Genomic DNA, 26,114 nt, shown 5'->3' with positions numbered 1-26,114 from the left:
CACACATGCGCAGACCACTCACGGTCCCGCGCCAAGCAGCCCACCCCCCTCCCACCCCGCGCGCTCTGCCGAGCACGTCGCAGAAGCGCCTGCCAATAGAGAGAGAGCGCGCACCGGCCGCGCAGTGACGTCACAGCGGCGAACCCGGCCCTCCAGCCCTGCGCCCGGAATCCAATGAAAGGGAACGTGCATCGGGAGGCTCTTCCCCGCCTTCCGTGACGTCAGAGCCACCGCCTCCCTCCCCTGCACCGACCAGGCCGCGGGGCCAATCAGAGCCCGCCTGCTACCCTAGTCCCGCCCCGCCAGCGCAGTGACCTCACGGTATCTCCTCCGGCGGCGGAGACGTGCAGCCAATCCGCGGCGAGGGAGGCTGCGCGAGGTCCCCGCCCCCTGGCCGTAATCCCCTCCCGTCCCCGTCCCCTTTTCTCCTCTCTCCCCCCCGCACCGAGCGCCTGGCGGCGGCGGGCAGCGGCGCAGCCCAGTCGTGTCCGTGCGGGCGGCGGCGCCTCCGCGGGTTCGGCGACATGGAGTGCGCTGCGGCGGGGACCGAGTTCAACATCCTTCTCGCCACCGACTCCTACAAGGTGGGCGCGGGCACGGGCACGGCGGCGGGCAGGAGCGAGTCACCTCTGCGGGCGCTCTGGTGCCGCCGCACCGGACCTGCCGGGCCTGGCGACGGGTGCTCCACACGCAGGGCACCGAGCCGGGCCCGCCCCGCCGCTACCGGCTCGTTCCATCTGCCCACCTGGCCGGAGCTGGGAGCCCTGCAGCCCTCGAGGTGTGAGAGGGGGTGCCTGGCCTCGGGGCGGCGCGGGGGGCGCGGAGGCCTGGCCGGAGGCTGACCCGGCGGCCCCTCGCCGCGGAGCGTGCGGCCGATGCCACTTCCCCGCCCGGGTGCCTGGGGCCGCGCTACCGGGGGGTGCTGGCGGCGGCCGGGCGAGAAAAGAAAGTGAAAGCAGGCGGGGCCGGTGCGGAGCGGGGCGGGCAGGGCGCGAGGGGCGGCCATGGCGGGGGGCGGGGTGCCCGCCCCGCCGAGCATCACTTGGCGGCCGCCGCGCTGCCCTCCCGCCCTCGCCGGGGCCCGGGGTGGGTGCACGTGTTGCCGCGGTGGGACGGTAAAGGCGAGTGGAGCTGTTACTCTTCTGTGTCTTGTTTCTCCCGCTCTGCCCGCTCGGGGGGTGGGACGCTGTGCGGGCTGCCCACTGCCCGCGGTCCTGTGTCGCGTTGTGATGCAGAATGCTCCGAGCAACCGGCTGACTTAAAGCGTGTATTTCCTAATCGTCTGCTTAGTTTGTGGTCATTGCAGTGTCACACTTGCGAGGCAAGGTTTTAGTTCAGAGTAGGGAATTGCACTTCACAATCCTCCCTGCTTTCCATGGGGTGATTTGAAAACAGTGGTGCTTGATAGCAAAGGCCGAGTGCAGGCGCGCTGTCCGTGTTCCGATCCGGTGATTTCTGACCCAGGAGCTCTTGATGTGCCTCACAACACGAGTATGGCCAGGCCCAAGTCCTCCTCCTATGCAGCGTTGCGTTAGTGTATATATAGACACTGGGCAGAGCCAGTGGGTGACTCCAGAAGTCTGGTTGTACGGATGTGCCCTGTGTCTCCTAGGCTAGAAGACTTTTTCCTTTAGGAGCTGCATTGCCATGTCAAAGAGGTTGTTGGTGCCCTAAACGAAGCTACAGTGACAGTCCTGATTATCATTATAAAGCATTTATTATGTTACAGGTCTTTAAAGATTTGATCACTCGGATGGATGCTGGAGAGGGATTCTTCATCAGGGACTGTAGTGATAGAACAGGAAGTGATGGGTTCAAATTTAAACGGGAGATTTAGGTTAGATACTAGGAAGTTGTTCTTTACTGTGAGAGTGGTGAGGCACTGGGACAGGCTGCCCAAGGAAGTTGTGAATGCTCCATCCCTGAAGTGTTCGATGCCAGGTTGCACAGGGCCTTGAGCAACCTGGTGCAGTACCTGGACCATGGCAAGGGGGTGGAACTAGATGATCTTAAGATTTTATTCCAACCCAAACCATTCTATGAATCTATGGATTGCTGGGAGGAGGGTACTTCTAGATAGAAGAGTTGAAAAAGCAAATACACTGTTACAGCCAGGTCTTGTTACTGGCTAATGACTGAAGTACAAGCTTCAGTTTGTACTCCCATTGCTGACTTGTGGTGTTGTACCTTTCCCAGCTCCTTTGTCATATTATTATGATTATTATGTGATGCTACATAAAGGTGCTCTTTTTGTAAAGAAGTTAGTAGCATTTATTATTGCTGTTAGTGGGAAGGTGTGTTGGAAGACACTGATAAATCTTAGAGCAGCTCAGTCAGAGCATCGTAATGCTGCTGTTGAGGGCTCCCAAAACTGCTTTCATTAAGGGCTTAAGTGATCATTATCAAACTTACTCAAATATGGAATATCCACTTCCATGTCTGAGACTAATCACATTAAATACTGTAGGCCTGCATTTAAATGATATCTGTTTAAATCTAATTTGCGTACTACTTCTTCTAAATGCACTGGATCTGCTCTAGGATTACTGATGGTGAGGAGCACTGGAGTGGCAGATGACCAGTTTGCTTCTGGTTTGCTTTGCTCTTTCATGGGAAAGATGATTTAGTAACACTGCAGGAGTGGTAGAAATCTTAAAGAGGTCATGTAAAGGCCTCAGGTAGGGTTGGGTTTTTTGCAGTGTAAAACTGAATTTGGATGAGGTTTTCTGTGGCAGCTAGGAGCATTTTGTGTTATACTGAAAACAGTTGGAATTATCTACTCTGCTTCGTCAGGACTATTCAAATTGTCTCTTCCTATAAGCTTTTTTCCCAAGTCTTAGGAACTCCAGCTTCTTTGAACAATGCTTAAACAAGTAGCTTCTTTTATCTTGTTAGGTAGCATGAGCAAACATCACTTATCTTCTCCCTGGATGATACTGTCATTTCCTAATCAATGAAACCCCCTTAGCGAGAGCACTTTCACTAACAATTGCTCTGAAATATCTGGTAGTTGCAGCATCAAGCTTTTCACAGGAATTACCAAACACTCTTACTAGCAGTTAAACGTGAGAATTGATCTTGTGTCGTTTTGTTTCTTTAGATGCTTCTGCACTATCCATAATTGTAGCAGCATCTGCTTGTGTGCAGTGCTGTCCACAAATACCATTTCAGACTCTGTGAAAAACCTGTGTCAGTTCAGAAGCTTACTTGGTGATCCTATTGCAGTAGACACCGATCCATATAAACTAATGTTGGTGACAAAAGTCGTGTGGAAATAAACAGCTCGGGGTAGGGGAATATGAATGTGCGGACTGCTGTAACCAGTACAATCCTAGCTCCTCGCTTAGGCAGCTGTCTGTGGGTAAAAAGTTGTGATATCTTGGGGTCGTATCTGTCACAATTTGTTAGTTAGAGCATTAGCTCCAGCGTCCCATTTTTTTTGCTACAGTTGGAAATTTGAGGCACAGAGAAAATTGGTTAATGGCTCAGTGCCCATAAAAATTCAGAAACAAGGTAATTTGGTAGGCAGGGATTTGTCTGTAGACAGTTAATCCAGCCTCCCCTCCCTCTAAACTATTTTCCTGTCTGTGTGTGTCACAGGACGTTTCCTCTGAAGTCATAGAAGATTATCAAATACTCAGTTTCAAAATCTTAAAAGCTGTTCTTGGAAAAACAACTGAGTATCATGCTAATTTCTAGTATACTTGATATTTATATATAGAAACACTTGTTACGCTCTGGCTGCATTACTGAGCTTCTGTTACTTACTCAGTTGTACAAGTGCTCCAGGATTTTGAGGCCAGGCATCTAATGGTGCAGTTTATCTCCAACTTCCATGACAAGATAAAATGTTTTTACATCAGTTACAGGTTTTTTTTCTTCTTTTTCATTTTGTTGCATATTCTTAAGCATCTCCAAATCCCCCAACAGTATAATTCCTCTTGTGTGCTGGGTAATTATATCCCATCCCCTCAGAGTCTCAGCATGGGCATATGGTAGAGTGTGTGTGCATCTTGCTGATAAATAACAGTAGTCTTTTTAATTCTTTGAATCCTAAGACTTTTGGGAGATTCATCAATGTAATGTTATCTAGGAAACTTAATTGTGTGAATGTCCACTATAGCAATGACGCTTTAATAGTAAGAGTTTTCTGCTAGTGACTCAGTATTACCGAAAATTACTTGAAGTCAAAATCCTTGTTTCTAAAGAGCTGCAAGAGGGGGTCTCAGCAGGCTCATTGAAGCTCACTGTTCATGCTGCATGATGTTTTACTTTTCTGTCTGTACCAAGCAGTCCCCGCAATCTTGCTCCTCTGTGACAGCAAAGGTTCTGTTCACTCATTGTACTTCCCAAGCAAAAGGGTCCATGCCCTTCAGTTCCTCGTTAGTCTGGTGTTGGTGACCCACCAGCTCTCCGTTTTCTTTCTTTCTGATTCCCAATGCTCTGTTTATCCCATATTTATTTATTTCTGCCCAAGCAGGGTATATGCAAGTCTGAAACTCTGTTGAAAGGATCAGTATAGCAGAGCTGTGTAGTTCAGTTGCAAGATACCCGTGACTGGAGTATACCAGTCCTGGGTTGGATGGACCATGAACTGCATGTGAGTAAAGGCTATCAAAACGAGGACTGAACCTTGTTCTCTAAAGCAGTAATAGCTTATTTTGCTTTTACCAATGAAATGTATTATTGTGCTTGGAATGTTTTGTAATTAAGCTGGTAGCTGTAATAAGCTGCCATGCAATTACCCCTAGGAGGAGCTGACTTGCTATCTAGACTATAAATGAGATCTCTTTCAGAATTCAGTTCTTTCTGGACCCTTCAAGGAAGCCTAAAAGATACGTTTTAACTCTGTATGCCTTGCATGTTGAATTTTAAGTATTTGTCACTTTGAATTACTTCTTTTACTACGCACGCATGGAGGAGAGCACTTACTTCTGAAGCACTTCTCGTGAGTGTGTGATTCCAGGATCTGACAGCCTCTATATTCTTTATTTAGAAGGCTAGAGGTATGCAAGGGAGACTCATCTATAATCTTAACTTACTTGTTTTGACTAGTATTTAATGACTACAAACTATTCTTTGCAGCAGCCCATATATATATTATTTTTTAATTAAAACGTTGTGGTGGTGTGTGAATGTGATCTCTTGCCTCCTGTAATTCTGTCAACGGAAAAGCATCTGGCTCGATGCTCCTCATAAGAAGCAATCTTCGCTCTATCTAGATTCTCTATCTTCCACGTTTTGATTTGCAGTCGCATGGTCCTGTTACAAACCCCGAGTCATCGTTGCTCTAAAGGAACACTGCAACTGTACTGCCAATTTTTAAATTAATGGAAAGTAACCCCTTCCAGAATCATTGCAGCTTTTGTTGTTGAAAAGGTAAATGTTTTACTTTTTTCATGAAGGAACAGGACGTGAAGTAGTACAGCTGACTACTCACTAATGTGTAAACAGTAAACAATAAGGCATTTTGTCACTTTTTTTGATAATCTTGGATGCAAAACTGTGCTGGTTTGGGCTGAGGTAGAGTTAATTTTCTCCACAGTAGCTAGTATGGGGCTATGGTCTGGATTTATGCTGGAAACAGTGCTGATAACACAGGGATGTTTTAGCTAATGCTGAGCAGTGCTTACACAGAGCCAAGGCCTTTTCTGCTCCTCACAGCACCCCACCAGCGAGCAGGCTGGGGGTGCACAAGGAGCTGGGAGGGGACACAGCCAGAGCAGCTGACCCCAACTGACACCAGGGATATCCCACACCATATGGAGTCATGCTCAGCATGTAAAGGTGGGGAAGAAGAAGGAAGGGGGAACATATGTAGTGATGGTGTTTGTCTTCCCAATTAACCATTGCACATGATGGAGTCCTGCTGTCCTGGAGATGGCTGAACACCTTGCCTGCCCATGGGAAGTGGTGACTGAATTCCTGGTTTTGCTTTGCTTGTGCAGCTTTCTCTTTACCTGTTAAACTGCCTTTACCTCAACCCACGAGTTTTCTCACTTTTACACTTCTGTCTACCCCATCCCACTGGGTGAGAGGCTGCATGGGGCTGAGCTGCTGGCTGGGCTTAAACCCTGGCAAGAACACACAGAAATCTTTAGTGGTAAAAAAATCCATTGTAAAGCATTACCTTTTGTATTTTCTCTGAGCAATTTAGAATACATTCCATTCTAACGCTTACACCTGACCCTGGGTTTTTAAATGAATGTGGATGTGGTCACTTAAAGCATCTCTGTTGATAATGTGCAGCTTCCATAGGAATTCAGTTGCTTGTGTGCTCTCTCCATAGGTTTCTTATTACTGACTGTTCTCTTACCTTTTTTTTTTTTTTCATTTGCTCACCTCTATTCCTCTTATTTTTCAATCCACGTAAGAGATGATGAATGAATTAGAATACAGAGGTATTAAAAGTAGTAAAAGATCAACCTTCAGGCATAACCTGCATTAGTTTATCCCTCTCATCTCATGAGAGCAGATACCTCCCAATATTCTCACTTTAGTTCTTAAACATTATCTTAATTGCATTTGCTTCACTTATGCATGTTTAATAAGGGGTTTGAAGTCTCTCTAAGGCTACTTTCCTATGGCAATTTGAAGGTCTCATAATCAAATAGAATCATAGAATAGTTAGGGTTGGAAATGACTCTTAAGATCATCAAGTTCTGACCCCCCTTCCATGGGCAGGGACGCCTCACCCTAGACCGTATCTCCTAAGGATCTGTCCAACCTGGCCTTGAACACCGCCAGGGATGCAGCATTTACCACTTCTTTGTGCAGCCTGTTCCAGTGCCTCACCACCCCTACAGTAAAGAACTTTCTTATATCTAACCTGAACTTCCCCTATCACTGAACTTTCCTATCACTACAGTCCTTGGTGAAGAGTAAGAGTACTGATTCTCAGCTTTGGGTTATTTTTACTTTTCCATTTTTTACTCGCTTGAAGTGTCTTGCACTTTACCTGCTGCTGTTGATGTTCCTTTTGTTGAGTTACTGAAGACTGATTCTTCTGAATTTTCCTCTTTTGTTCAAAGAAGCTTATCATTTTTAACCACCCCAATTTTTTGTTTGGTTTTAATTTCCACTTTTGTTTGTGATGTGCATTCCCTGTGTGATTGCTTTGAAAGTTACAAAAGCATCCTTGTTAAATATGACTGCTATTCACAGTTGTGGGGGTTTGTTGGTTATTGGTTTTTTTTCCTGAAAGGGGTCAGTGCTACCTAATTACTGTTAGTTATGTGTGTGTAATGAGGTATATCTAATAAAGCATTTCCTTTGTTCCTAAGTACTAGTTCATAGAATCATAGAATCGTTGAGGCTGGAAAGATCATCATAGAATCATAGAATAGTTAGGGTTGGAAAGGACCTTAAGATCATCTAGTTCCAACCCCCCTGCCATGGGCAGGGACACCTCACACTAAACCATGTCACCCAAGGCTCTGTCCAACCTGGCCTTGAACACCGCCAGGGATGGAGCATTCACAGCTTCCCTGGGCAACCCATTCCAGTGCCTCACCACCCTCTCAGTAAAGAACTTCCTCCTTAGATCCAATATAAACTTCCCCTGTTTCAGTTTGAACCCATTACCCCTTGTCCTGTCACTACAGTCCCTAATGAAGAGTCCATCCCCAGCATCCTTGTAGGCCCCCTTCAGATACTGGAAGGCTGCTGTGAGGTCTCCACGCAGCCTTCTCTTCTCCAGGCTGAACAGCCCCAACTTTCTCAGCCTGTCTTCATACGGGAGGTGCTCCAGTCCCCTGATCATCCTCGTGGCCCTCCTCTGGACTTGTTCCAACAGCTCCATGTCCTTTTTATGTTGAGGACACCAGAACTGCACACAATACTCCAAGTGAGGTCTCACGAGAGCAGAGGAGAGGGGCAGGATCACCTCTTTCGACCTGCTGGTCACGCTCCTTTTGATGCAGCCCAGGATACGGTTGGCTTTCTGGGCTGCGAGCGCACACTGAAGCCGGCTCATGTTCATTTTCTCATCGACCAACACCCCCAAGTCCTTCTCCGCAGGGCTGCTCTGAATCTCTTCTCTGCCCAACCTGTAGCTGTGCCTGGGATTGCTCCCACCCAGGTGTAGGACCTTGCAAGCCCAACTGTTGCCTCAGGACTGCCAAGTCCACCACTAAACCATCTCTTTTGTCCACCACCTAAATTATTGTTGCAAACAATGTTGTTTTCAATATGGGTTATTTGCAACCTTTGCTTTTAACCGCTCCATTGGCTAAACTTTGTAAAGGTTTTGGTAAAGCAACCATTCAAATCACAGCCTCTTTTGACAGTGTTTTCCAATAACATGTAATACCATGACTGGTGGCAATTCAGAGGTGCTTCATCAAAGTCTCCCTGGTGTAAATGCCAGAAGCACCACTGCAGTAGAATCGTCTTAACTTTGCAAGTTGTACAAGGGAGTGAGGATCCTCAGGCCTGAACACCTTTTGCCCCAGCCAAGTGCCCCAGCCTCTAGCTTCCAGGAACAGGCTTCTGGCTCATCTTCTACCTGTCCCTCCAGTTCTTCATGTTTGCAGCTGTACAGTGCCATGGGTTTGTTAGCTGGGTTGTTCTGTACACATTTTGCACTATAGACTTCTCAAAATGACTCTAGAATGTTTGAATACCCTCTTAGTTGAACTGGTATCATCTTATCTCTTGTACAGTTATGGTGCAGGAAAGATCCTACTGGCTAGATATTTGGCGTTTTGTTTTCCTCACTGTAGACAGGGCTTAGAAGCATCTTTCTGTTGCTTCATGTCCGCAGTCATCTGACCTAGGTGAGCACTAGGAGTATACCAACAACAGGGGAATTTGGCCATGCCTGACTTCTCATGTCAGACTGTTTCTCATGTTTTCAAACAGTTGAATTTTATAGATTTAAATGACTTTTTAAAGTCATTGCACTGCAATCTGTTGTCCAGAAAAGCCTGCAGACTATAAGATTATCAGCTTTTATGCCAAAGGTCTTATTACTTAGCATATAAAAATGTAGCTTTCATCTCAGCCATCCCTGTTTTGTGATGAAACCTGTTAATTTCCTTCTCTTATAATTTAACTCTAAATGTTTGGAGTGGGGTTTTTGGATGGCTGATCTAAATGCAGTTTGCACCTTATGGTTTTTCTCAAATGGCTGAATTGATTTAGTTAAGTAGATGTAGTCTTTGTGGAGGTAATCCTTCTCCTGAATATACCTTTATTTGGATTAAATTCAATAAGGAGCTATCACAACTGGAATAAAAGTGTTCTGTTTCAGTCATAGTACATAACCTTGTAGGTGGTTGTTCAAAGGTTGTCATACTTTTTGCAGACAAAGCCTAAACCACAGCCTTTGAACTAAATATCAAAAGGCCTTTGAAGATATTTTGGGGGTTTTGTTTTCTCATAAGGGTCTCTTCATCGCAGTAGGGGCTTTTGTTTGTGGGTCTTCCATTGGGTTGGTTTGTTTGTTTGTTTTCTGTAGAGACTGCTTTCCTATCGACTTTATAGGCACTCCTACTTATCAAGAGCACGTCCGTACAAGTCCTGTTTCTGTCATCCCCTACCTGAAAGCCTAGATTTATCAATACTGTCTCGATCTGTAAGTCACATAAAATACATTTCAAAATTGTGTTGCCACTGGTTTGTTCTTTCCACTTTTCTTTAGAATACAGAAAGATGCAAAACTTTGTCTGACAGCAAGGAAAACTTAGGCATTTTTTTGAGCATAGTTCTCATTGCCCAAGTGCCTTGTGGTGGTGTGCTGTTCTGGGGTTCTTTGATTGTTTTTTTTGTTTTCAGTGACATTCTTTGTGTCTCTTGTGAGCTGTTCCCACTCCCTAGAGCATCGTCTTTTGGGAATTTCGTTACGTGCCAAACCTCCTGAGCATCACTGTGGTGAATGGGTATTACTTCCCCATGTCTTAGTAGTCCAGAAATGCCAGCTAACAGTTAGAGCAGCCTTGATGTTTCATGGGCAGATGCGCCTGCTAGGAGAGAGCTTGGAAGCAAAGCAGATGGCCAGGCAAGTGAAAGGGGATGTAGGTCTTCTGGTTACCTTCTCACGTACCTACACCACATGACTGGAGCACGCAGTGCTTGAAAAGCGTGGTACTTCAAGTTTTGATCATGTCTTTAAATACTGAGTAGTTTGTGGGAAGCCTTGCAGACACCCAAAGAGTATTTCAGCTTTACAGGTAAAGCTAAGAGCATTGTGGAATATAAAAAGAAGCACAAATTGTTTAAAATTACAGATGTAAAGTCTGCTTAGATGTAAACATCTTAATTGCCATGAATGTGCATTTTTCACTGTTTAAATAGATTCTAATATGTGAAGAATATAATTGAATCATACGCATATAACTTGTAAAATTAGTTCATTATCTCTTTCAAGGGCTTGAAGCAATTTAATTGATCAAATGACATTTCATTTTATTGTTTTTCATTATTATTTGTGCTTGATGTTGTCATGCACAAAATTTTTCTTTATGTTTCAATCCCTAGAAATAACTTTTCTGGACACTATCTAGAATATATTTTCAGGTTAAGATCTAATCTAAAGTCAAAAGAATTAGCTAAACCTGTGATTGAATGTTTGAAGAACTTGAGTGGTGTTTTTTTTAGGTTGAAACTGACAGCAAGGTGGTCTGGAGGACCTGTTTCCCAGGTATGCTACATAAAGGAAAAATCAGGCATTCCAGCCTGGTTTCAGACCTCCAGTTCTGACTTGCAGCTAGAGCACGGTGTTTTGTGATCATGTTTCAAAGCAGAGCTAGAATGGGAACCTGTCTTTAAAAACCTGTATTTAAATGCTGTAGGAAAAGGTGCCACCAGCTCAAATGTGTGCACAGTATAAGTACACCTTAATCTAATTTGGATCAGTACCCATTGGACAGAGAGAAGCATTTAGCTGGAGAAATGTCTTTGAGCTGCAGAAGTCAAACTTTCTTTTAGAGATGATAGTCTAAGATAATGCATATGTTCATTATAATATAGGTGTTGGCTTCAGCAACGTGCCCAAAGTTAGTAAGTTGGATAATTAAACTTTTTGAAAGAAACCCTAGTAGGCAGTGACACACAGATGTGTTTTCTTTGTTTTGCTTGAACTATTGAGGTGGGAACAGCAGCGTTACATTGGTTTGCTGTATAGCTTGACACAAGGAATTTGGGTACTGGTTTGGGGTATTGTTCCTGGGATGTCTGCTATGTACACTTCAAGCTGGTGGGCTCCGTGTTGAGTGTTTACTCTGAAATCATGTAAGATGTAGCATCCCGGTAGGATGAAAAATGGAAATAAGCAGAGTTCCCAGGTGGTACTCTCAAATCCTGATAAGCACCAGTGAAAGTCCAGTCCCAGTCCTAAAAAGGAACATGATTTTTCACACTGCTGCTATAACTTCCTGAAGTTGCAACGGTGCAAACAAAATGTGGTTTCTTCTCCCTGTGCCTTACTGTGAATGAACCTTCTAATGTTTTGTTACATGTTCTTTTTCTGGGAGTCCATGTAATGATAGTTTTTGTAAGGGCATTGTGTGTGTGGTCCTGTTCCTATTAGAAAGACATGTAAAGCTGTATTCTTGACTGCTCCACAGTAAGGGGGGTGAAGGGAATTTGGGTGGGGGTGTGTTTTGTTTGAGTTTTATTGGTGTTTTTTCCCTTTAAACATGATGATATCCTCAAGAGAGTTTACTGTGAGCTGGCAGTGTGATTTACTGCTTTGGAAGCTTTGTGTAGAACTAGGAAAGGATATGTTATAATTTGTGGAGTGAGACGTTTATTAATAACTAGAACTAAATCTAAAAGCCAGGGTTTGCCTTTGGGTCTAACAGTGCTACTCTTAAGCATTCTGCTTTTGAATGGCAGTGAAATTGGAACAGAACAGGTTTGTGCTCCATTAAGTGCCTGCGTTGCAGTGCTTAGCCTGAAGTAAAAGCAGAAAACTTGCAATGACAATGGGTTTTCTTTGATTGGTATGGAAAACCTCATATAAATAAAGACAATGGAAGGATCAGTGCTCAGTGCTGCTCCTAAAATCCTAGCCAGTGTCTTTTCCGGTTAATCAAAGCCAAGTTATCAGGGGAGTGGAAGAGCTGACCGTGAAGATTACTCTAGGGGGAAAGGTTTGACAGAAGCAAAGCATAAGGTAGGGAAATCAGTCTTTGGAACTGAAAATTGAAGGCAGCTAAAAAAGGGGGAAATCCTCTAAATACTGTGTACAATGTGCATGGATAAATAGTAACAGTCCAGAAGAGCTGGGAATTACTCTTAAGCTTTAAGGTACAAATATAATTTCTCTTGTGCTTTGTAGTGATGTTTTGAGCTCTTACTGAAGTTTTTCTTAATATAGGTTACACACTACAAGCAATATCCACCTAATACAAGCAAAGTATATTCCTACTTTGAATGTCGTGAGAAGAAGACTGAAAATTCCAAGTTGAGGAAAGTGAAATATGAAGAAACTGTGTTTTATGGTTTGCAATACATTCTGAATAAATACTTAAAAGGTAACTGTGTCAAATTCCAGTAAAACTTTACATGTAAATAAATACCTGAATTTTTCCTCAAGCCTGGAGGCTTATAGATGAAGCAATTCCAGATTATCTTGGTACAGTGTAGGTAGTGACATGTGTAAGATCTGATTTATGACTGTGAGAATTATATGTCCACCCTCATAAAATGGTATTGACTTCTTAATTTAGACACCTCTTAACTAGGTTTGTTTATGCCAGTGGTTTATTAAAAACGGAGAGGTGTTCATATCCATCCGACCGTCAGTGGGCTAAGGTGAAATGAATGGAAGTAGAGCAAGACTGTGCATAGAATCACATGGAGATAGAAATATTCAAGGAAAAATACATTTTGTATTTTAAACATAAATTTCAGTCTGTATTTGCAGGTTCATTTACTGTGTAACTAATAATGGGTTTAATTTCCCTTAAATTTTGATTGCCCCTCTGCTTAGATCATTGAATACGGCAGGTACGTTTCAAAGTGTTTTCAATATTGACAGTTTTAAGAGTAACATCTGAAAATTCCTTGGGGCCATTTAAGATTTTGTCTGCTTTTTTTGCATTATGTGCAAATATCACCTGTTCTGACCTAAATACAAGTTGCCTTCTGCCAAGCTTCAGAAGGAAAACTTTAGTCATATGGTTTAATATCATTGTCTTGATCCAGAATCTATAAACAACTCTGCCAGTTCCACCAAAGATTGGAATCCCATTGAAATCGAAACACTCAGTAATCTTGGTTTGTTTCTCTAAGGATTATTTTCTGATGTATGCAGTAGATGATTGGTCCTATAGTAGTAGCGATGCTCATTCAAATCGTGTGGTTAATCTGGCGGTTCCTGTTGCAAGGTGGTTACCACCAAAGACTGGTTCTAAGGCCTCCCATGGGTGTTCTCCCTGGAGCAGCGTAGCTTAACCCTTGTATTAGTCTGGTTATGTCTTGTTGCATGTGCCAGCTTGCACAGTCATCACATTCCTCTTGGAAAAACACTGCTACTGAAACTCATGGCAGGTGTTTAACCATCATAAAAAAGTAATAGCCTCAAATTGTTCCTGAGTCACCTGCAAGCCACGAGTGTACTTTATCCTGTTGGTTTCTTGAGCATCCTGATCTATATAATAAAGTAAAATGTGGTTTTAACATAGTAAACTGCATTTGATGTGTTTTTCATGTCTTTGTTTGAGGCAAAGTGACTTTTCTGTGTCTGCCTTTTTTTGTTACTTAGTTTATAAATTGATGGATATCATAAGTTTCTAAGGTTTTGTCTGTTTCTAAAACTACAGGTAAAGTGGTGACCAAAGAGAAAATCAAGGAAGCCAAAGAAGTATATAGGGAGCATTTTCAAGATGATGTCTTCAACGAAAAGGGATGGAACTATATTCTGGAGGTAAAAATGGATATAAGGAAGAAATTCTTTACTGAGAGGGTGGTGAGGCACTGGAATGGGTTGCCCAAGGAAGTTGTGAATGCTCCATCCTTGGCGGTGTTCAAGGCCAGGTTGGATGAGGCCTTGAGTGGCATGGTTTAGTGTGGGGTGTCCCTGCCCGTGGCAGGGGGGTTGGAACTGGATGGTCTTAAGGTCCTTTCCAACCTTAACTATTCTATTCTATGATTCTATGAAAATAGTATGAGATCACTATGAAGGATTTATGAATCAACTGTAGAGCAGTCTCTCATTTTAATGATAGTAACAACTGGATAAATTTAGCTTTTTATGTTTAGTGTACAGGGAGTAGCAGCTGTCAAAGAATAATCATGTAACTGTAATTCCTTGGAGAAAAGTAATTTTCATCCTTTCAGATGCCAAATATGGCTTTGTAGGTAATAAGGATTTATGGTTGCCGTCAGCCAGCTAGTAGAAGAGAGGGCTTGTTGCCAAGTCTCTGTATGTAATACAGTGCTTAGCGGTTGCTTGCATCATTTACATTACTTTCTGTACCTAATTATAAGTGTTTTTATTCTAATGCAGAAAACATTACAACTTCTTGCATGTGTAAATACTTCCAGAAAATGGATATTTTGTTCAGTTGTTTCCTAAATTTTTCAAATACTTAAGTTGAACTTTATTATGAAGTACAATGCTTGAGCACTTCTGACACGAAAATCATTCAAATTAAGTCTTTCCACAATTACCGTCTTTCCCTTTTGTTTCAAAAAGTGTCAACCTTCAAGTAATTGCAAACATCTCTTCTCTGCAAAAGCAGCAGATTCAGGCTAATAGCATTCATTGGAGCTGTTCTAATCTCTGCAGATTAATTAGATGCTAAGTTTCATTGTAAATTCTAGTGCATGAATATTTTTGGCATTTGAAAACACATTTTTTTTTAGTTATTTGCATGTATTTTTTTCCCTGGATGATCTGACTGCAACTATTTTATGGTGGCATCTGTCTGATAACATCTGGATGTCATCTTGCAACCAGGGTGGACCATAAAGTGTGCAAGAGAAAAGTGAATTTCAGCTAAATGTTGCAAATGGCAGCAAGGTAAATAAGCCCACTGTTTTCTAAGAGGGAGCTATGGAGAGGTTTGTAGAGGACTTGCATCCATTTCAAGTAACTACAGATGTGAATTCAATCTGTATTCCCTTTTAGGCTGTGTTATGCGGTGTGAACTGCTCTCATCTGCATTTAAAGTAATCTTGATCCCTCTTTGACCAAACTGAATTAATACACTTTTAATGCTGCATGTCTGTCCACACTGAGTTTTAACTAATTCTGATCAACTTTTGGTTTAGTTAAAAGAAGCCTTCCTGCATACCCCCTGTATAGATTGCTTATTCCTTTGTCAAGTTTTCTTGTTAAAACTGTGTATGTATGTATGTGTGTATATATATGTATATATATATATATAAAAATAAATATGATTTCTACTTCTTGATCTTAGATGCTGGTGGGTCTCAAACAGGAAGTGTATGTATCCTTTGGGCCTTTATATGCCCTTATATGCACACACAGACCCTGCTTCTGCTTGCTGAATTCCTGTGTAATTCACATACCTACCACAGTTTTCACTCCGGCTGTGTTACCTAAGCTGTAGCATTGGTGAAGTGGAGGGAGCAGTGGCTGTATGAGTGAAGTGTCAAAATGAATTTGAAATGTACATGTGTTCATTTGTACTGAGAGTAAATACTGATAGGGTGAAGGGCTGAAAGAGAGGAATTGACTGCCTGGAGAGCAAGGGGGTAGTGTGAAGCCTGGAAGTTGGCAGGAATTGATCCAACTGATTGAGATGTAAGCCCTGAATTTTACAAGTTGATTCTACCTAACAGTTTTGAAAAGGGCTATAACACAGTGCTATGGAATGACCATGTTGCTTTTTTTTCCATGGACAAAATCAACACCAACAAATCAGCAACTTTGAAGTGCTTTGTCCTTTCACTTAACTATACTTTTGTCTTCAATGAATCACTAATAAATTATTTTGAGCCATTTTGAAGAGTTCATTGTCCTTTGATAATCCAGAACAGACGTCTCCCAGTCTGACAACTAAACCCTGTGTGGTATATAAACACAATGTGGTTCAGCATATTATACTTTCAAAGAAACTTCTAAACTGCAATGTAGAAGACATTTCTGATGTGTTTGGGGCACTGGAGAATAAGCTTAGATGCTACTTATGAATCAGTGTCATTACTCTGAAGTAATGCAATTTTTATTGCCTTTAAAGAATAGTTTCTGTCAACAAATATTAATATACGAAATATCAGTTTGGCTTGCAGAGCTCTTTCAGAAAGTTAAAACTACCTTTTTGAGGTTGCTGTTTGCAACTTAATTCTTTTTCAAAAGGCATATTTCACACAATGTTTAGTCGTTCAGGGATGAAAGGCTGAATTTGACAAAATAATGACACTTCAAGATTAGATCTCATGTTTAGAGGATAATTGAAATGATAAAATAGTCTTTAAAATAGATATTAAATGGATCCTGCTGTAATAAAATAACAAAGCATGCATCTATACTAAGCAAAAGGAGAGATTTCTTTTGAAACCCTAGATAATACCAATTTGCACGAGGAGTACAACTGATAACCAGTATTTCACTTGATAAATAGACTATTTTTAAGTTACAGGATTTTCCTCCCAATTTTGATAAATGTGGATTTTTATGTATTTATTTGGGCTGATGTTTATGCAAACAAATCAAGTTATTTTTAGGGCTGAAAGAAATGAATAAGAAAAAGTCTTTATAAATAAACTCATAGCCTGACTTTTATATGTGTGTAGTTATGTAGAATGTGAGAGGTAAGTCCTAATCTTTCCTGTTGTCTAACAGTAATACTGTTTCTTACACAGAAATATGATGGCCATCTTCCTATAGAAATAAAGGCTGTTCCTGAGGGCTCTGTAATTCCCAGAGGAAATGTTCTTTTCACAGTAGAAAACACAGATCCAGAGTGCTACTGGCTCACAAATTGGATTGAGGTCAGTTTTGGAAAGTTTGCATATTTTTTCGAAGTAAATATTAATGCACTTAAATTAAAGGCTGAATCACACTGGTTTAAGGGGAAATCTCTGGCAGCTTTCATTTTCTGCTTAAATAAGCCTGGATTCTTTATTTAGGGCTCCTACAGAGACTTTTTTCCCCTACCTGGCAAGAGATTGTGACAAATTTAAAGGAAAATCTTACAGTGCTTTTATCCACAAGGAAAGGAGGATGGGGGAATTGTGTGGCTGTAGCTTGGGAGTGATAACTCCAGAGATGGTCAATAACTGGCCTGCCTTATAAAGGTATTATAAAGGCTAATTACTTTAGCCCTAAAGCAAACTGTTGGAGGCATGGGTGATGAAAATAATTAGACCCTTTTGTGCCTGATTAAATGCCAAGTGGGGATTTTTCGAGTCCTAAGCAAACCTACACCTAATAAATGGGTTTTGTTTTAGACCATTCTTGTTCAGTCATGGTATCCAATCACGGTTGCTACGAACTCTAGAGAGCAGAAAAAGATTTTGGCCAAATATTTGCTAGAGACATCTGGCAGCTTAGATGGACTGGAGTATAAACTGCATGATTTTGGCTACAGAGGAGTTTCTTCACAAGAGGTAATATGACTTGTCTAATAATTTGAAGAGTCTAATGGTTCTTAACTATAAAGAATTGCAGCATGTATCTGTTACCAGTTGTGTCCTTGTTGAGCAGTGAAACTGCAAATGCATAGAGTGCTGTGTTTGGACTTACTGTGGAGAGGGGAGATCTGGGGTGTGGGGATAGGTATGTGTCAAAACTGTAACATTAGACTGGGAGAGCTTTATTCTATATGGAAGATGTCTTTACTGTGTAAATGCATGAAAGGGTTATTGGTTAAACAGGAACCGAGTCAGTTTTGCTGTTGCAAACTAGTGCTAGGCGGTGACTGGATTTAGTTATCTATATTTGGCATGGCAGCTGAAAGTTATGTCTTTTTCAGACTGCAGGGATAGGAGCTTCAGCTCATTTGGTGAACTTCAAAGGAACAGACACTGTAGCAGGAATTGCATTAATTAAAAAGTACTACGGTACAAAAGATCCGGTTCCAGGGTATTCCGTTCCAGCTGCTGAACACAGGTAGGGCTGTGAATGTCTTTTTAATATAGCTTAACAAAATGTAATTCTTTCCTATCCATCTTTGTATCCAAAAGTATTAAGCTGTTTCACTTATATCATACACTATTAGCCATGACTGATCCAGCTGTTGAGGCTGAAGTTCAATACGGATGCCTCTGTATGTTCTAGGGGCACAACTGTGGCATGGTTGCTCTTAACTATGATGTGTTCAAATGTTTTTAACTAAAATCTTATTATCAATGTCTAAGTAAATTTGGATGATTCTTTTTAGAATGGACTTGAAAGCTTACAGGTTAAAGTAGATATTGAGGATTCACATTATGAACTTTGAATTTTGTTTTGAACATAAAATCCTGAAATGCGAAACCATATAAGTTCCAATTCTGGACTCTTCCACATAATGTCCTCCTCCCAGAAGAGGCAGTTGGTCTGAAGACTCCTATTAGCATAACTAATTTAGCAAACGGTAAATCCTTGATCTCTCACTAGGAATTGTGAATGAGTTTTTGAGAGTAAAGAATTGAGACATTTGAGATTAAAAGCTCTGATTTTTTTTTTTATATCCAGATCCTGTAGAAGTTCAGAAGTGAATACAGATCCTTGGATTTTACTTGCATGTCTGCAAACTGAAATGGGCAGACTATAAAGGAAAGGATTGTTGGGTTTTTCCGATCAAGTAAAAATCTAGTGCTTTTAAATAGTGAATATTTTCACTTAGAATTGCAAGACAGATAATAGAAATGCTTACACGAACAACCTGTGTAGGGTAGTAGGCATCTTTAAAGGAACACATAACTTTCTAGACCATTGCTGTAGTGCTGTTCTAGACCTCCTGCTTGATCAGTAGAAGTGATAAATTTTGTCTGAAACTCTTAGCTTAATACTACGGTCAAGTCCAAAAATGATGGGCCAAGCAACTATAAAATTCTTTGTAATGAAAGCAAGCCCGTGGAGCCAAGAGAGCAAGCGTGTTTTGCGCAGCATATTGAAGTGGTAGTATGAGAGCTTATACTGCCCTAGTTAAAGTTCACATTGCCAAAGGCAGACTGCAGTCACCCTTTCCAAGTTAATACATAAAAAGCCTCTCGTGCTAAAGACTTGAATTTTTCCAGAGCTGATCTACTGTTACACAACCTCCAGCGTGAGGTTGTGTTGTGAGAGTAGTGCTTACCTCTGGCATGCCACCAGGGTGGTTCCTTGGGCTGCCTCAGTCTCTTTGAAACACATTTTGCTTTGTCTCTTCGCTACTGTGATCTGGGGCTTCTCCACACAGTAGTTAATGGTGGCATTTCATGGTAAAACTTCAATGCCCTCTAGCTCTTACTGCACACATGCGCTTTGCATGAGAGCATTTGTAGGTGTTCACACACAAGTTACTAAAGTCAGTTGATCGGTACAGTCTGATCTGTGACAGCCCCATACAGAACAGCTACTGCAGGTCAGCTGGTATTCAGTAACTTACTACCTCTCTTAGCAGCGTTGTTTTATGTGCTTGCCTGTACACTTGTACCAAGGGTAATGCCCTGAGGTTCCTTTAGAAAAATGCTTGTATGGGTGAGCATAATGGTTTTATATCACTATTAAAAAAGAAAATAAATAGTGTTTTCTTCTGAGATTTTCTTAACACATGCTGTTAGTGCTCTGCTTCTCTCTTTGTAGTCTGAAGTTGCCAGGGCAGATGTTCTGTTTTTGCATCTGTAGTTCCCCAACTGCCTGAATTTCAGATTTAAGAATAACTCACAAATGCTAAATAAATAAAGAAAAAAAAATCACATTTACATGTGAAAGAGGTTTCATGTGTCAAGTGCTTGTCTGACTTGTCAAAGATAACAGGGTGCTGTTTACTCAGTATATAGTGTATTTACTGTCCATGCAACACAGAGCTGATAAGCACATAATTTATGCTGTCTTGTAATCATCTTGCCTAGTGTTATCTTGAAGTGCTGCTGGTAGGAAACACAGAATGTGTGGGTTTACATATTAATGCTGCTCTAATACAGATTTTTCAATTGACTTTACAGTACCATAACGGCTTGGGGGAAAGATCATGAAAAAGATGCTTTTGAACACATAGTGACACAGTTTTCTTCAGTGCCTGTATCTGTGGTTAGTGACAGCTATGACATTTACAATGCTTGTGAAAAAATATGGGGTGATGACTTGAGGCATATAATTGAAGACCGAAGTCCAGAGGCACCACTTATTATTAGACCAGATTCTGGGAATCCCCTTGACACTGTTTTAAAGGTAATCAATACTTTCTTGAAGTCATTGATATCCACTGTTGGGAAGGGTAATTGTTTTGTAAGGGCTGGCTAATAAACATGGGGAATATAATGCTCTAACTTGGTATGTGTAGTATGTCTGCAGTCTGAATAGTTTAATCTTTTTCATCATCAAACCCATTCTTGCATACCATTCTTGAAGCTTTTACAACAGTTACCAGTTTTACCAGGTCTAATGATGCTGAAATGGTTCTATAAGGAGAAACTTTTCATCACTTCATGACAAATAAAATGGGAAAGAACTTGAGTATTAGTAAATGCCAGGCCAATAGAACTTCTTACCACCAAGGTTAGTTGTGTATTAATGTAATTTGCTGGTTTATGCTACAAAGACAAGTTTAGCACTCTTCTCTCTTGAGTAAGACATGCATTTAAGTCAGTGGCACGTCCAAGTTAAAAAATGATTCTTGCCTCGTAGTTCTTTAGGGAGCACAATCATTGTTGCAGTTCTATAGTAAAAGCTGTTGATATATCTGAATCTGAGTAGTTGCCAGCCCTGCTTTATTAAGAAAGTAGGGGAGATTTTAGTTACGTTGATTCTGTATCAAATCAGATACATACAGCTTTATCGCTTTTCTTTTGGGACAAATGACATCACACATGAACTTTGAATAATCTTTATCAGAGCTGATAAGAAAAACTCCAAACTGAAGTGTTTCATTTTAATTATTAGTGGCTACCAGAATCTCAGAAAACTGAAAGCTTCATCCACCATCTTAAGGAAGGTCAAAAGAAGAGCAGAATCTTCAGTTGACACATTTAATAGCAAAAACTGACAGCAGCCAAAGACAGAAAGGAGGGAAGCAGGTTCTGATTAGCTCTTGGGTAGAAGTTCATAAAGGCTGTATGGTCTGTGACTGTTTTAATCAATTGGCTTCCATCGCAATGGCTGGCATGCTTTTTGTTTCTGAGCCTATGTGGGTAGATTTAGAGTTGGATATGTGGGCATACTTACGGATTTTTCTTTTTTTGAGAGAGCGTGACTCAAATGTGGAAGTTGTTTCTTTATTGGAATGGCAGGCTTATATTCTAATTTTGAACAGTCTCTCTTCTCTTTTCAATAGGTCTTGGAGATCTTAGGGAAGAAGTTTCCCATTACAGAGAACTCAAAAGGCTACAAGTTGCTGCCGCCGTATCTCAGAGTTATTCAAGGGGATGGTGTGGATATCAACACGTTGCAAGAGGTGGGAGATCCTGTTCATGTGTCAGGGTGACACTGGCAATCTTGATACTTAATCTGGACTCAGTTATGACTAGTCAGATGTTGCAGCAGAGACTGCTGACCCCCCCCGCCCTTCATTCGACACTGGCAGGATATCCTAATGCATAAACCAAATTCATTATAACTCCACAGGGAATTATTAAGATGCATAAAAAAAACTAAAAAGCATTTCCTAATCCCTCTGTTGTAACCTTCTGCTGCTGCTGTCTCTCCTTTTGTTTGCTTTCATCCTACTTGTCAAGTCTAATTCAGGTCAAAGTCTGGCAGTGTTTAGTCCTTTCATGGATACCTAAGGCACACTGCAAGATTGCTGTGCCATAGGAATAGTAGTAAGTAACTGGTTTGGCTCATTAGTTACATACCATCTGAAGTGTTCAGATATTGAAGGTGTAGATTTGAAGGAGACTTTTTTTTAAAAAAACAAGGGAGGCAAGTTCATTGATACAGCAAGTATTGGAATATGCATTGTTGAAGATTAGACTGTAGTCTGAGTCAAAAGTGCAATTCATCCAGACAAAAATTAGTTATTTAGTAGATGCTGAATGCTTGAAACTACTTATTCACCACTATTGACTAGATGGAGATACTAGGTAATACAATGTGATCACAAAGGTACAAACTGCAATAACTACAAATGAGAGGTGTATGAAAGGAGGACTTGACTTTATCAGGTTTTTTCTGTGATCATTCATTGTCAGCTGAATTAGAGTTGAAAACCAAAAATAAGTTGGATAAATTTAAGATTAGTTTTACTTGATTTTTATTGACACTTGTCTTAGCTTTCTAGATTGACGCATCCTTAGTGGCTTCCTAACAAAGTTGATTTTCGACGCTTTTCAAGAGAGACATCAGTCTTAGGTTTTAGTTAGTCTGAAACTATCTGCACATCTCAAATGGACACATAATGTGAACCTCAATGGTGGAAATCAAGTTTGTCACTCAGATCCTTAGAGAGCAGTTAATATTGAGATTGTTACTGGTATGCCAGCTGTAGTGCAGTCATGCAGTATGCTTTGTTCCTCCTCCAATAGCCTTAAAGTTAACTTTATTTCTTTGTCCCATGTGGCTATTGAGAATATACAACTGTGTTGATGTGCTTAACAGAGCACAGGCATGAGAGGTTAATAGCTGGAAAGAAACTTATCATTAAATACCAGGGGAAGAGTCTTTTAAATAAACTTCTGCATGTTCTCAATGGCTGCTTAACAAGACTGATGCCCGTGTTAGGCAAAGTATGTTGTGGTTGAGATTTTCATGAGTTGTGACAGAAAAGAAACTGGACTATAAATCCTTTTTTGTAAGGAACTCAAAGGTTGCTTTCTATAAGTTATATACTTACAGAAGTAACTGGACAAAATTCAAGGATGCTCACATAGTATCAATTTTAATACAAAATTGAAACTAATATTTAAAATCTTGACATTAAAGATAAAAATGCATTGCTCTCTAAGTAGAGCAGGAAAATCATCCCGGCAGCTAATGGGAGAGGATGAGAGACAGAAGGAACAAATCTTTGTTCAGATGATCTGCCTGTTTACACATTTTCCTTCTCAAACTGTAACTGATTATGAGGAAAAGTCTACCTGCAATACATAGTAGAAGAAGTTGAAGATCCAGTTCCACAAGTTGTAAAGAGCAGATATAACTCACTCCTGCCTAGGGGCCACCTTATCTCTTCCTGACTCTCTCATCTTGCTGTGCACCTCATGTCAGCTTTGGTCATTGAACCACTCACTGGTCATTAAACTAATGTAGCCCACACATGTAGCAGCAAACCAACTAGGCCAGAAATGATCAATTCTGTGGTTCAGTGAATTAAATTGACCCTCAAAATGGGCCAGCTTTCACTAGGACAATACAGGAGAGAACATAAACTGTTGTCTTGAGCTTGGAGAAGCAGGCAGGAAGGAAAGAGACACTTCTCACTGGACAGCAGCAAGTTATGTTGGAGCAAAAAGACCCATGATCTTGCAGCCTAATGTTAGTCATGCTTAAATTTAATTTTTAATTTTTTAATTTTTTTAAATTTAATTAAATTTAATTAATTTTAAATTTTTAAATTTAATTTTTTAATTTTTATTAAACTTTATCCTTTCATGTCAACAAACCCAAGGTTATGATGCTGACTTCTGAAAGACTGGGTAATAGCTTGCTATTTAAAAAAATAATGAACAAACCACCCAAACCCAACCCAACTCTGAAGTATAATTCATTGCTTTCACAAAGGAGTTTACATGAATGAATTATATGAATGTATTGTTTTCCCGTCTTTCTCCTCCCTCCCCCCCTCTTATAGCCTATGCAAGTGATTATTCTCATTACTTCCTATCAGTCTTAGTTTCTAGGCATGACTTATTGTTACGGGTCAGATGAGAGGTAATGGGTACAATAGGAAAAACTAGAATGAGTAATGACAGATCAGTCTCATTTGACTATATCCAAACTAGCTGTTTGCTAGTTTGATAGTTAGAAACAACAATATAGAAAACAACTCTATGTCAGTATAAACTGGATTTTAAAATTCTTTGTTTTAATAGGGGATGCTGGTAGAACAGGTAAGGAACCTTTTCTGACTTTCTTGTAGCGTTTTCACTTTTAAAAATCATTCCAATCTGCTAACTCCACAATGTACTACACTTTCAAAGGATTTTCTTTGAACATTCAATTTCCAGATGTCTTTAAATTTTTATACAAAGAAAATCCTCTAATCTGGAGTCACAGTAGATACATTAATCATGTTCATAATGGTCAGAGGAAGCTGGTCAGAACCTTGACACCTGAACTGTTCTCCCTGTATATGTTTGAAAGTGTAAGATAAGAAATTTTTCTGAATTGTTTTCCTTTGGTGGAAGCTTCAGTTATTTCAGATCTCCCTCTTTTCTTCCCTATTACTGCTGCTGTTTGCCATCATACCTAAGGAAGCTGTTATCTGGGCCTCTGCTGTGAGTCACTGGTAAAGTTAGAATTGTCTTTCAACTTAGTCTCGGTTTCCCTTCCTCGCTCCTCACCAGCCAAAGGTCAGTCTGAGTAAGGAAACCCCTTGGGAGAGGAAAGGTGGAAGCCAGTTCCTCAGCCAGGGTAAGTGAGGAGTTGTGCCTGTGGCACAAGATGAGCAAACTGTCTGCAAATGAGATCAGGAACAGTAGCTGAAAGGGATTTCACATTTCCTCTCACCCAGGCAAGAAGGTTAAGCAGCCATGGCTGAACTATGCTATACTTGTACTAGCGTCTGTTAACCTACAAGTATCAGTGAACATGAAGTCTAAGCCTTGGTAGGATATTGTCTATACCAGGTGTTTGTGCTACATCATGCAGGCATGTTGAAGTGAGTTCAGTGTCAGACCTGATTGATAAAACTGGATAAGGAAAGGAGTAGAATACATTGCTCAAGCTTGGCCAACAGTTCACATGGCTTCAGGCTAGGTCAGCAGCTGGACAAAACTTGATCAGAGTCCAGGTGGGGTTTACTTACATTTGCCTTCTGAAAGTATGGTGTAGATAAACAGAGCCCATATCCAGGCCCAGTCAAGTCTGGTTTTTTACAGTAGTATTGGCCTTATGCTTAGGTAGAGGGTATACAAAATCCCTTTTCTTACCCTTCGTTTGTTATCTTCTGCTTATTCTGAGATGCTTAAGGCAGAATTTAATTCATTTCAGTCCTGTATTCTCCCTGAGTACCCCTTTCAACTGCTTCTGGGAGAACCTAATCACCTGAAAATACGGATTCCTTTTGTGCTTGGTCACCGTTTGAAAAGGCATGACTACTGCTAAAATTCACAGGTTTCTCACGTGGTGAAGGGGTATTTCTTCAGGATACAAAGCTTCCAAAGTGAAAGTCATGGCGGTAGTGCCCAAGACTCATTTCCCTTGGCTTCTTAGATGAAGCTGAGTAAGCTGGTACCATTAGAAGGATAGAAACATACTGATGAGATCTCTACTGGGGAAATCCCTGCTAAAAATGTAGTGGAGATGTGTTTAGACCATACCTTCAAAAGGTCGTAGCTCTGCAGTCCACCTCTCCCATTGGCTGGCCTCTCTCAGGTGTTCAAACTGAGAGTATCTGTGAAGAGAGAGTCTGCATGTGATTAAATGAGTAAGCAGACTACTCTTCTGTTCTCAATAGTATGCCCTTCTGTTTACATTAGTCACTGGTTTGCCACTGTCTGAAGTTGGAATTGCCTTTTTTTTTTTTTCCCTTATGAATGAAACTTTAGTTTTGCCTTAGCTGTCCCTTAAAAAAAGTGGTTTGACATCAGTAGCTCATGAAATCACTCTGCTTAGTGCTACTCTGACATTTCTGTTTGATGCAGGAGACTGAGACTGCACAGAATGAAGATTACCAGATTTCTGATGTTGATTTCTGAAACTGTACTGTTCCCCGTAGATTATGTCATTCCATTCTGTTTCTCACCTTCCTTTTTTCTGGATGGATGGGATTTTTGCTGTTTCACCCACTATGAAGTTTTCTCACACACTTTTTTTAGTAAAATGGTTAGGAGATTGTTCAGACACTCTTGTGTTGAGGCTGTGAGCATCATTTCACACTGTGGTAAGGGTAACAGGTCAGGGAAACAAATCT

General features: G+C 41.1%; 1 protein-coding gene across 1 annotated transcript in view; it reads left to right on the top strand.

Moving 5' to 3' along the window:
- The first annotated feature begins 451 nt into the window (after window positions 1-451).
- Window positions 452-26,114, top strand: part of NAMPT (nicotinamide phosphoribosyltransferase) — a 29,746-nt gene continuing 4,083 nt past the window's right edge. The window contains exons 1-8 of the mRNA XM_080638962.1: window positions 452-584; window positions 12,323-12,479; window positions 13,770-13,873; window positions 16,780-16,908; window positions 17,368-17,526; window positions 17,892-18,028; window positions 20,050-20,275; window positions 21,378-21,497. Coding sequence (XP_080495088.1) covers window positions 525-584; window positions 12,323-12,479; window positions 13,770-13,873; window positions 16,780-16,908; window positions 17,368-17,526; window positions 17,892-18,028; window positions 20,050-20,275; window positions 21,378-21,497 — 1,092 coding nt within the window. The 5' untranslated portion in view covers window positions 452-524. The remainder of the gene's footprint in view (window positions 585-12,322; window positions 12,480-13,769; window positions 13,874-16,779; window positions 16,909-17,367; window positions 17,527-17,891; window positions 18,029-20,049; window positions 20,276-21,377; window positions 21,498-26,114) is intronic.

Source organism: Psittacula echo (assembly GCF_963264785.1).
Source record: "Psittacula echo genome assembly, chromosome: 1".
Taxonomy (NCBI): Eukaryota; Metazoa; Chordata; class Aves; order Psittaciformes; family Psittacidae; genus Psittacula; species Psittacula echo.
This window is presented reverse-complemented; position numbering and strand designations above follow the sequence as displayed.